Below are 11,317 nucleotides of genomic sequence, written 5' to 3'. Positions count from 1 at the left end.
ACTGCCATATACTACTGTTATTGTTTAAGGTGAGGCTAAAAAGGTAAGTCATCGTTACCAGTAAGGCATTGACAAATTTTGATTCAATTAACTAAGAGCTTTTATTATGACTCCAACTAGATGATATAGTTGCCTTATGCAATGAAAGCATAAGATATCTATGCACAAAGAGAAGGAAAAATCTATGCATGAAAAATATTAACAATAAACTAATGTACTTCAATTGAATCATATGCTATTTACCTGAATTACTTGTCTCTTTTGCATTTTTTTTTCAAATCAAGTCACCAACATAAGTGGTCCAATCAGAGCGAATTTCGTTGATCTCATCTTCATTATAAGTATCTTTTTCATTAAACTGACATCAAAAGACAAAAAACTATATTTATTTCCCTGTAAAATCTGCAATAAGTTTAAGCTATGTTAATGATCTAACCTTTGCACAAAGTATACTTTGATCTGCAATAATCTCCTTCATGAATCGCATGACATAGTAGCCACATTCAACATTACCAATTTGCATAGGCACCTTAACATCATTCCATTTCAAATTAATCTTTTTCATTTGCTGTCCTTTTTTGGCAAGAAACATTCGAATCCCACTACAAAAAAATACAAATCAAATATGAAATATTAAACTCAATAATTATATATATAGCAAAAACCACTAGTACACTTATAGCTAAATATCTTTAATATACTTACACAGTTGCAATTTTTTTTTATATCAACACTGATTTCATTTTTCACTGAATTCAAATAATGAACAACCATTGAGGGCAAGTCGATCACAAGCAAGATCCAATGACAACTATTAACAAATGAATAAAGAGTTAGAAAAAAATACTAATTAAAAAGTAAAAACTAAGTAGATAAACAAAGATATTTAAAGCAACAAAATAACTAACCTAGGATTATATGGTAAGAAGATAAATTGTTTTGCACTCAATTCTTGGAAGTGATCAGCAAGAGTTTTTGCTTTCTGTTTGAAAGTACTCTCATCCAAAAAAGAAAGAGTGGTAGGATGAATGAACCCAAACTTTTCATTAATTAGCCTGGCCTTCGTTTCAGCACAAAGATATCTAGTATATAAGAAAAAGTGCTAGGTCAATTAAAGTGAAACAAAAATAATTGACAAAATATAAAGTATTATTGAAGTATCATACGTCATGTAGACAGTAATGCAGTTTTGTGAAAGCTCTTGCATATCAATAAGATCTTGAATTTCCTCCAAAGTGAGATATGTATGCAATTTGTAACTAAATGTGTCCTCAAAATCAACCTTAACTTGGGAACCATGTTTCATAACTTTCTTTACCATTTTATCAAAAGCTTGTATGTCATGAGGTTTTTTAAATGTTTGCTGAACTATGGGAGAGTTTACTTCCTCATTCACCTCTAATTTTTCTTTAAAAGGCTTGATAACTGATTTAGACACCTAGAAATGCAAACATTCAAATATGATTATTACTTAAATTTTAAATAAAGAAATAAAACAAGAATTAAACCCAGTAATATAGGCCAGGTACCATTGGGGTGTTTACTTCAGCATTCACATCTAATTTCCCCTTAGAAGGCTTTACAGCTGACTTAGACATCTAGAAATTTAAACATTCACATGTGGTTACAATTTAAATTCTCAATTAAGGAATTAAAAAAAAACAAGTAATATATGCCAAATTCAATACCTTGTTTACTACAGCAGCTTGGGAAACAAGCTTTTCTGGCCATAATATGTGCTGTCCTAACCCATCACTGACGTAAACAAGCTCACTAGTCCTGATTGGAAGATGGGCATCTGGACTTAATACCATATCAATTACAACTAAAACATTTGGCTTCCTATACTCCAAAATAGTTCTAGTAGCAACAATGTTTTCTTTACATCCTACAGCCAACTGACAAGTTTGATCCTAACCAAAAAAAGTAATAAGATTATTAAATATGCACTTAAAGTGAAATCATTAAAATTCCGAAACAATAAACTACATACTTACTGTTACAACACAAACACTTAAGCTTTCTTAATTGTTTTATTATGAATCCAGATCTTCTCACCATCATCATGCTTGTAATTCTTGCTGTCCTTCTCCCCTTTCTCAAAATTTTCAGGATTTGGCATCATTTTAGGGAAAGGGTGGAGTTCCACATTATGTCCTAAATCCATATCACGTTGAGGATGCATGTAAACTTTTTCTGCAGTAAACCGTACAACTGAGCACCTTGGATCTAGTTGGTCAGTTACATAAAAGACTTGCTTTGCTTGTGAGGCTAGAATAAAACGATCTGATTTATGACCTATACGATTAAGGTCAACTAAGATTGTCCCAAGCGCATCAACTTTAACACCACTATGACTCTCAACCTAATCACACTTAAATATGGGAATTTGGATCATGTGATAGTCAAGCGCCCATATCTCTTTAATGACTCCATAGTAAGGCATTTCTCCAAAAATAGGATTCTTGTCCTTGGCACTTGCAATTTGCTCTGTTTCAGCTACAAGAGTCACTTCACTGTTTTGAGTGGTTTTATCATTATCACTATCTTTTATGTGAAAACGGTAATTATTAATAAGATAACTAGGATATGAGAATGCATGAGGGTGAGGTCCTTGTGCTAGCCATTTCAATAAAGATGATTTGGATGACTGACTATCGTTACCATTTGAAACCTATAAAATTTAGAAAAGAAAATAGTTGAAATTATGCCTATACATAGCATTTTATAGAAATTTCAGAAATAAAAGGAAATAGTTTATTAAACCTTTTCTTGTTTAAAGAATCTAACAGATATTTATTCTATCAATATTTATATAATTAAATATGAAGAAGCAAATAGAATACTGTATCTCTATGATTGTTTGTCAAGAATCTAACAGATGTTATAAATAAAATATATTGATTCTTTCAAAATTGAGAATGAAAGTGCAAATTATTTGTGCATTCTTTGTTTGTTGAACGAGAACATATATAAGACTTAGTATCAATTAAAAATACAATTAATTCAAGTATAACACTAAAATTATCAAACTAGAAAGAGAGAATTAAAAAAATAAAATTAAAAGAAAAAATACCTGAAATTCAATAAGCAAATGAAGCTGAAGCAAGCTGAACTTCTTCGTGGGTTCTTCTTCAAGAGAGAATGGAGATGAAATTTGAAATTGAGTGATTGATGAAAAAATGAGAGATGGCTGTCACTTATAATGAGAATGAAAATGTATGAAACATACTAAATTGAAGCAATAATCACTTCTTAGAGTGAGTTTACAGACTCAATAAATTAAAATCTCATTAATTAATAAAAATCAATAACATTACTTCTAATTTGCAAGCAATTTGAGAATTGTTGCAGTTCTGTAAGTTTCCTTTGTTAAAATGTATTAAACAGACCAAATTGAAGCTAAGTGCATTGCGTTAATATATTACGAGAAACATCTCAATAAGATGCTTGTTAAAAACAAAAATAATCTTTTAAAGAGACATTTCATCAAACAAATAATGTGCATTCAAATAGCAGAACAAATACAACACTTGAAATCAATTAAATCAACCCTAGATTGTTTTAAAATACAAATAATTCAACTATAACCCTAAAATTATCAAACCAGAAAGAGAGAAGTAGAAAAAAAATTATCAAAATTAAAGGAAACAATACCTGAAATTTGAGAAGCAAATGAGGCTAAAGCAAGCTGAAATTCTTTGTGCGTTCTTCTTCGAGAGATGATGGAGATGAAATTCGAAATTGAGTGAATGATAAAAAATGCGAGGTGATTATTGAAAAGAAATACGAGTTTGAATTTCCTTAAAAGAAACAAAGGCAGTCCAGATGTGATATGTGAACGAAACAAGCTCACTAGGGTAAAGCAAGCTGAAATTCTTGGAAGACGGGCAAGATGGGCATCTGGACTTATTACCATATCAATTACAGGTTCACAACATGTGCGTTTTTTTTTTTTTTTCTTAAGTCAATAAAATGAAAACGTAAATGGTAATTATTCAATAAATATATAATATATTTGCCACTTATTTGGTAAAACGTCATAAGTATTTGACGTTTAAGTAAATTGTCATTTATATTTCACAATTACTCAATTTTTCACAAAATGTCATATATATTTGATATTTCTTAAAAATTATCAAATAAAAAATGTCAAGTATTCTGTTTTTTCTTTCTTCTAGTGGTTAGGCACCGCCAAGGAAGAAAAAGAAAGAAGAATGAAGAAGATGTTGCAGAAGTTGATCTTGACAAATGATGGTTGGAATGCCAAAATGGAAGAAAGAAAAAGGTTGGAACACGGCTTTGAAGAAGCCACGAGAAGAATAAAGAAAATATTAAAATAATAGCCAATTTTGGCTATATAAAGGAAGTTCCCCATTTTTTGTTTTTTGCATCCAATCATCGGTTTCTCTTTTTATACAATTTTAATTAATTAGGTACTTTGGGAAAGCATAGTGTGATTAATTAGTCAATGATCATTAAATTAACGCTGAAAAATCATGGTTGTTATTAATTAAGATTCAAAACCATTCCTTTTAAGAGACATAGTCAACTCAACGTGGGAAACTGACTGCAGTCTACTTATTTACACACTATTTGATAAAAAAAAAAAAATTACTTTCCAATATGTGATAAATCTTTCACATTGCCCGACGTGTCTCTTAGTTTTAATATACTGAAAATATTCATTTCCAACCAATATATATTTGGTGATGACAAATATGAAATGTTACACAATATTTTATAGTTGACAGCTAATGGAAATGGTGAAGAATTAATTAAAATTTTTATAGTGAACACAATATTCTATGTTAAAATACTTTTCTCCCTCGTGAGTCCCGACTACTTGAGCAAATTAACTACATTCGTTAAAAGAAAAACAAAGAGCAAAAACTAGATGAAATGAAGAAGTATGGAACAAATTAGTGAACTTGAAATTAAGAATGCTTTCGACAACGAAAATTATTGATGTATGTTGTTTTACTTGTTTTAGTTTGAATATGATGTAAGTCAAGGAGTCTTCAAGGGCTCTCAGTTAATGAAGATATTAAACAAGATTTTTGATTTTTTTTATCTTTGTATTCAATTGTTGTAAACAGCCTTCAGAAAATAGAAATCATTTTTTTCCCAGATTTACGTTGAAATTTATGACTCGGATCCGCACTTTTTGTTTTTTAAATGGCATGTGGAAATATTTCACAATTAAACACAACACTTAGAAATATTATTGCAAGATCATTGATGAATACTCGGATTTATTTTAGGCATTTACTAACAATAAGCCGAGCTAACTAGGATTAATCAAATTAATTTGTTTCATTTTGGTAGAAAAGTGATGTGGGTTTTTTTTTTTAAAAAAAAAAAATTTGTTTGTGTATTATATAGATATGTCATTTGACTTTCTTGATCTCTTATTGATTGAACTCACTTATTTTAACATTCAGATCTTCTCCTTTTTGGCCAGAGACAAAATTAGCTTTCTTGAAAAGTGTATCGACTTTCCCAGATAAGTACAATAATTAAAGCTCCAAACGAATTAATTAATTATTAACTTGCATTGGGCTTCTTCCCGAGGGAATTTTTATGGGAAATATTTGTGCAACTACCTTTTTACTCTACCTACGTAAATTATGGTTTATTGGGTTCATGCTAACATTGATTAATTATATAAACTCATCCAAGTCCTCTTGATCATCACGCGTACTGAGCAACTTTATACCAAGAGCCTCTTTCCCCATTACTTTCAGTAACTTGGAAACTATCATGGACCAAAACAACTTGAAGCAATCTGTGTGTGTGAAAGAGATGTTGCAATTTCGAAACAGTTACATGCAAGGTTTGAATGAGGATGTGATTGAAGAATTGATTGAATTGATTGGAGAATCAAACAAAGCTGAATTGGAGAAGAAATGGACTCAAATTAAAATACTGGAACTGGAGCTCAACTTGAGGAAATCAAGGGTACTTCTATCCCAAATTAATGTCATCTTAAATGCTTACAATTAACATCGTGTCTTCTTCTTCTTCTTCTTCTGAAAGTTAATACGAGTAGTAACTCATTAGAAAAATGCTCAGTTTAATTATAAAAATTATGTTGCATTTTTGTACTTGTTTCTATTATTAATCTAATATGACTGTTTGATGAGCTTGTATCGACAATTTAGAGAAAGGAATTTTTGTAATCTTAAAAAATTGACAAAAATAAAGAAATGCATAATGGCCATTAATAATTAGGGACGTAGTTGGTACATCCAGCACCAAATAGTTGATAACAAAATCTCTATTTCTCATAATTTTGGATTATTACACATAATTTTGGATTAACAAATTCTCTATTTCAAGAAAGAGCTGATGCTAAACAATTCAAAAAGGCAATTGAAACCAATTCATGCATTCCCGATTCTCAAATTAGGGACTGGAGTTTGCCTCTGAATACAGTGATATTAGTAATATGCTAATATAGTTTGACAAAAAAGGAGAGAAAGAATTTTGGTATTTTCAAAATTTCAAACAGTTCATTAGCTTACAAAAGCAACCAATGCACCAAGAAAGTTATGGTAAACAAGGAATGAAGAGCCCTAACAGTGACACGAGCAACCAAAACAATCCCACGCACTGTGTTGTTTTGATTTAGATCCAAATACGATTACTCAAATTATAATCCTCAAGTTCATGTTCTATTAAACAAGGGATGTAACCCCATTGAAACTGTGGCGCTTCCCAGTAATGTTTATATAAAATGTTACCAAAATCTCACACATTAGAATAATATAGCACATTCTACATCTTTCTTTTGTGGGCTTGACCTAAAAACGCAGAGCGAAACCTTCTAGATCGGGGTTTCAGTTATGAAACTTGCCAGTCATTCTGTGAGTTTTTCTAATCCTAGCACAGCATAGTTGATTGCATGACATTTTCTTTACCTGTTTCACATAATACAAAAATATTTTGTCAGGAAAGGGCTTGTGTTTTGCTGATTAATGCAAAGGCAATATTTTTTCCTAATATTTTCTTCGTCCTTAAAAGGTGAAACACTGTTACATTTGGTAAAAGCTCCTATCATCCGCAATCACGAACACAAAAATTAGCATGCTATAACTTCTTGTGAAAAATTTTAATATACTTGCAAGCGCACGAATCTCAAAATAGAATAGTAGAAACGAGATCGAATCCACAGGGATTGTTATAAATTGAAAAGTTTAATTTAAATCTAAAATTAATATTAATTATAACCTAGTGGAGCAAATTGAGTTTTAAGAGAAATTAAACTAATTAAATTAAGAAAACAATTCAATAAGACAAAAGTTACCAATGTCTCAGAATCCACCACCATTTAACTAGTAATTATCTAATTATTAATTAATCCACAATTTTAGAGTGACAACTCGAAATCAATTTATGTCATCTCATAAATATAACAATTAAGCCCAAATAGAATTAATCTTGTGTAGGTTCTTTTTCTACTTAATAGTATGACATCTAAGGATCGCATGTGAACATATTGAATAATAAAGAGTCATCATAAGCACTCTATGTAAACAATTTAATGAAAGACACATAATAAAAAATATTTATATATAAACTTTATAGATCCAAGCGTAGATTTAGTTGAATATTAACACATGTTGGGAATTAATTAAATAAAAAGATAAGTATTTCATTGAATAGGGTTTCATCCTTAACCTCGGTATAAGAAAATTAACTAGGCATACTTGAATAGGAAGCAATAAAGCAAATAAAACCAGTCATGGAGAATTAAATTATCGTGTCCTATTTTCTTTGAATTTGTTTATCACCACATTTATATTTTTCTATAAGTCACAGCCACCATAAAATTAGTAAATGCTCAACTCGTGCTTCTGCAACAACCTGGTCAATACATACGACCTGAAACCTATGTTAACGACCTTGTTTATAAGTGCAACATGCAGCCTATATGTTGACAACCCGGTTTATCAGTCCAACCTGAAACTTATGTTGGCGACTTACTTTTATAGCTACAACCTGAAGCCTATGTGGACGACTTGATTTATAGGTACAATTTGAAATAGTTCGACCTGAGAATCTATTTGATGAACGTGGCCTATTTTTAGGGGAGTTATGTGCCACTACCTTCTCAATTTTCAACATACTAAATATGTTGACACACTCTGAGTAGAGAATTCTATGATCAAGTGCCAAAAACTCATCAAGAGATGTGTTGTACAAATTCTATATTGTCAATCTATAACTCCAATACTCATAAGTGCTCCCACCAAGATACCGGGTAATCTTGACTACAAGTATGTGTCGTACCCATTGGTAACTCAAATGGAATAACAATTACAATCATGAAATCATAATTAACTCAAGATTAAGATTACAGTAAAATCAATGCCTATGAGATTTAAGAAGTCTGACAATCATTTCAAGGTTAATTAAATCTCATATGTGATCCAGCTCAATTTAGTCAAACTATATCAGTAAATTCATACATGATTAAGACAAATTATTCAATGAATTTACTACAGTCTAAACATAAATAGAGCGCCCAACTCTATTGATCAATTGCGAACTAAATTTATTTAATCATAAGATAACTTGTATTTATGTCTTCTGTGAATCCATATGATGATCACATAAATATATATAATATGATTAAACAAACATTTTTCAATATATATTTATGCAATTGAAAATATCTCAAATATTTTATTTATCAGAAAATAAATTAATATGCTTTAAAAGAGCATATAATCCCAACAGTTGCAGTGAAGCTTCGTCACAGAATCTCTGCGCCCAAGCTCTTTTGCAACTCCATATGCTATATAAGATTTAGGCCCTAGATCAGGCTTCAAGAAATCTTGTGGCAACTTTGTTGCAATATTGAGAATTCCTGAGCATATATGTCTGTAGTGCCATCTAGGGCAAAATATTCATAAATGCTGCACAGTGGCGTGGTAACCGCTCCTCGAGTAAACTAGACGGTGGCCAATCTTTGAGTTTAAGTATCTCTAGCCAAGAGTTACTGTGAGTTCATCCGGCCATATAGCATTTGAAAAATTGGTGAGTATTTCTATTAACCTACCCATAAATCAGTTTTAAACACCAACACCAGAATACACAAATAATATGTAAAATCCAAAGAAGATGATGGTTATCATCGTGCCCATCTTCCGAATGAATACTAGAAGATAAATACAGGATATAAAAATGGTACCCAGTTGATTCAATTTCTAAGATTTGTTTCCTTATAGGAGGGTAAGATTAGGCACAAATGAAAAAAATAATGAGTTCTATTCATAATAGTACAACATTATTTGGCAGCAACAATGTTAATTTTAGTGTGAATATTGTAATCTGATGTGATCGTTTGTTTTCTTTGGTGTCACTATGAAGATATATAATTCATCCTTTACTATAATTATTACTGTGCACATACGAGCTCAAAAAATTAACATAACATAGCTAGGCCTCCGTTACTGAATTTCTTGGTGCTTACTTTAAACAAACCATCACAACTGTACGAACTGATTCTGGTTCTCACTAGCAAAAGGGTTAAGCTTTTACACATAGGTTAAGCTTTTGCACATATATTGATAGATAGAGAACTAGAGAGAGGGAGAGCACGCCTCACACAAGTCAAGACAATCAACTGTTTTGACAACCAATTTTTTGGAGCCTTTGGAATAAGAGGTATCACGAACTGCACGATCCATCACCACTGGCTCCCAGCTCAAGCCAGATGAATATTCCAACACATTCGTAACGATTACGGGCTCTCCCTTAATCCAGTGACTTTTAAAATGCTCCAGACTCTCATGTCGCACATCACTAGAAGGGCAGCACAAATAGTTATCAGAAACGCCTTTCCGAGAGGCTGAACCCCTCAACTTCTTTTTACAAGGATCAATATGACCATTCAATTTGAAACAAGAACATGACTGCCTAGAATGATGGGGCTTGTCCACCAAGTTATGGACTTTTAACTAATTTTTTCTACTTTCATGTTCAACTTTGAAAGCCAACTATTTGCAAAAGCACACTTTAGCTCTAAACGCTCATGTCCACAACCACCCAATTTCTTTGCCGGACAAGGAATGTCATCATTCTCCCTAGCTTTCCACTCAAATATTTTCCTCATATGTTTCTTTGAGCTGGATTTAATCCCAGATTTTTTAGCTAAAGGCAATGGTAGAGATTCTTCTCCATGTAAGTAAGCTTTCCCTCTGTCAAAATGACTCACATACATTTTAATTCTGCCTTGCAAGCAGCCATCACGAATTTCCCAATAACAATTAAGGCAAAGATCATAGAAACATCTAGGGGCAGCATCTGTAATGATCAACTATAGAGGTTTTACAGTTGTTCCTGCCACAAAACACAACATGAACATATTATAGATATTTTCAGAAAGCTAAAATGAAGAAACTAGTATTTTTGTAGATGTTAATCTTACAAAAACATTACTTTTACATACAACTTCTGGTACCTCTATCTCCGACAATTCTAATCATGTCCACAGTGAAACAAAGGAGTCTACTATAAGCTTTAGAAAGAATTAATCAGTTAAATCACATTAATAGTTAATACCTTTAATTTTGGCCTCTATCTCTTTTTTTTTTTTCACCTGATATCATAATGGAACCTTCTCAAAGAGGGATACAGTGGACGTAACAAAGTTTTCAAGTGCCCAATATTCTCCACATCTTTGCAGGCACTCCTAAATTGGTTACTTACAATCAATCACAAGAAATATTGTCCTTTGAACTTATATGACAAGGAATCCAATAAGCAGACACGCTAAATAATCATTCAGTGGGTTAAACAAACATTAACTATTTCATTATTATGCCGACATGCATTACAATTGCAATTCCCTCAACAAAATGGGCAAGCCATTGTACGATACCTATATTTTGTAACAAAAAACTAATATTAGAAATTAGATTGATAAGAAAACATAAAATTAAGAAACTTGCTACTTAACCAAAGGCATGCTTTTAATTAAAAAAAGAAAAAATACTACAAAATGCCTACATAGGTTAAACAATATCTTCACATACATAGAAATTTCGAATGAGTACTTTCTCTAGTAAAACTTGTAACTAGATTTGGTCGATGTGAATATCATTGCATTCCAATGCTCATTTAGACAAAGTATTTTAATAATTGTTTAGGTTGGATTTTACCGATGTACAATTTGAAACCTACATGAGTGACCTGTGTTTAAAAGTCAAATAATGGCTTGCCAATTTCAAAAGGCAAAGTTTGGTGGCATGTTTTTGTTGACAGTTGCATGGAGAAAAATGTGGTGGTTTTCTAGAAGCCAATCGAT

At 31.4% G+C, this 11,317-nt stretch overlaps 1 protein-coding gene across 1 annotated transcript; it reads right to left on the bottom strand.

Moving 5' to 3' along the window:
- Positions 1 to 274: 274 nt before the first annotated feature.
- On the bottom strand, positions 275 to 2,167 carry LOC112096421. The gene is made up of 7 exons (XM_024179845.1): positions 2,059 to 2,167; positions 1,689 to 1,888; positions 1,530 to 1,598; positions 1,167 to 1,438; positions 909 to 1,082; positions 437 to 602; positions 275 to 358 (listed from the first exon to the last, which is right to left on the bottom strand). The coding sequence occupies exons 1-7, from the start codon at positions 2,165 to 2,167 to the stop codon at positions 275 to 277; spliced, it is 1,074 nt and encodes a 357-aa protein (XP_024035613.1).
- Between the last annotated feature and the right edge of the window lie 9,150 nt (positions 2,168 to 11,317).

This window comes from Citrus clementina, unplaced genomic scaffold (genome assembly GCF_000493195.1).
Source record: "Citrus clementina cultivar Clemenules unplaced genomic scaffold, Citrus_clementina_v1.0 scaffold_8, whole genome shotgun sequence".
In the NCBI taxonomy this organism is placed as follows: Eukaryota; Viridiplantae; Streptophyta; class Magnoliopsida; order Sapindales; family Rutaceae; genus Citrus; species Citrus x clementina.
Note: the sequence above shows the minus strand (reverse complement) of the source record. Positions and strands in the feature narration are given on the sequence as shown.

What these genes read in the sequence shown, in the direction of transcription:
- LOC112096421 (XM_024179845.1), bottom strand. Translation starts at nt 2,167, where the DNA reads ATGGATTTAGGACATAATGTGGAACTCCACCCTTTCCCTAAAATGATG. An exon ending in GAATTACAAGCATGATGATG is followed by an intron (nt 1,889 to 2,058) that starts GTGAGAAGATCT and finishes AGTTGGCTGTAG; the next exon opens with GATGTAAAGAAAACATTGTT. An exon ending in TTCTTACCATATAATCCTAG is followed by an intron (nt 603 to 908) that starts GTTAGTTATTTT and finishes ATTTTTTTGTAG; the next exon opens with TGGGATTCGAATGTTTCTTG.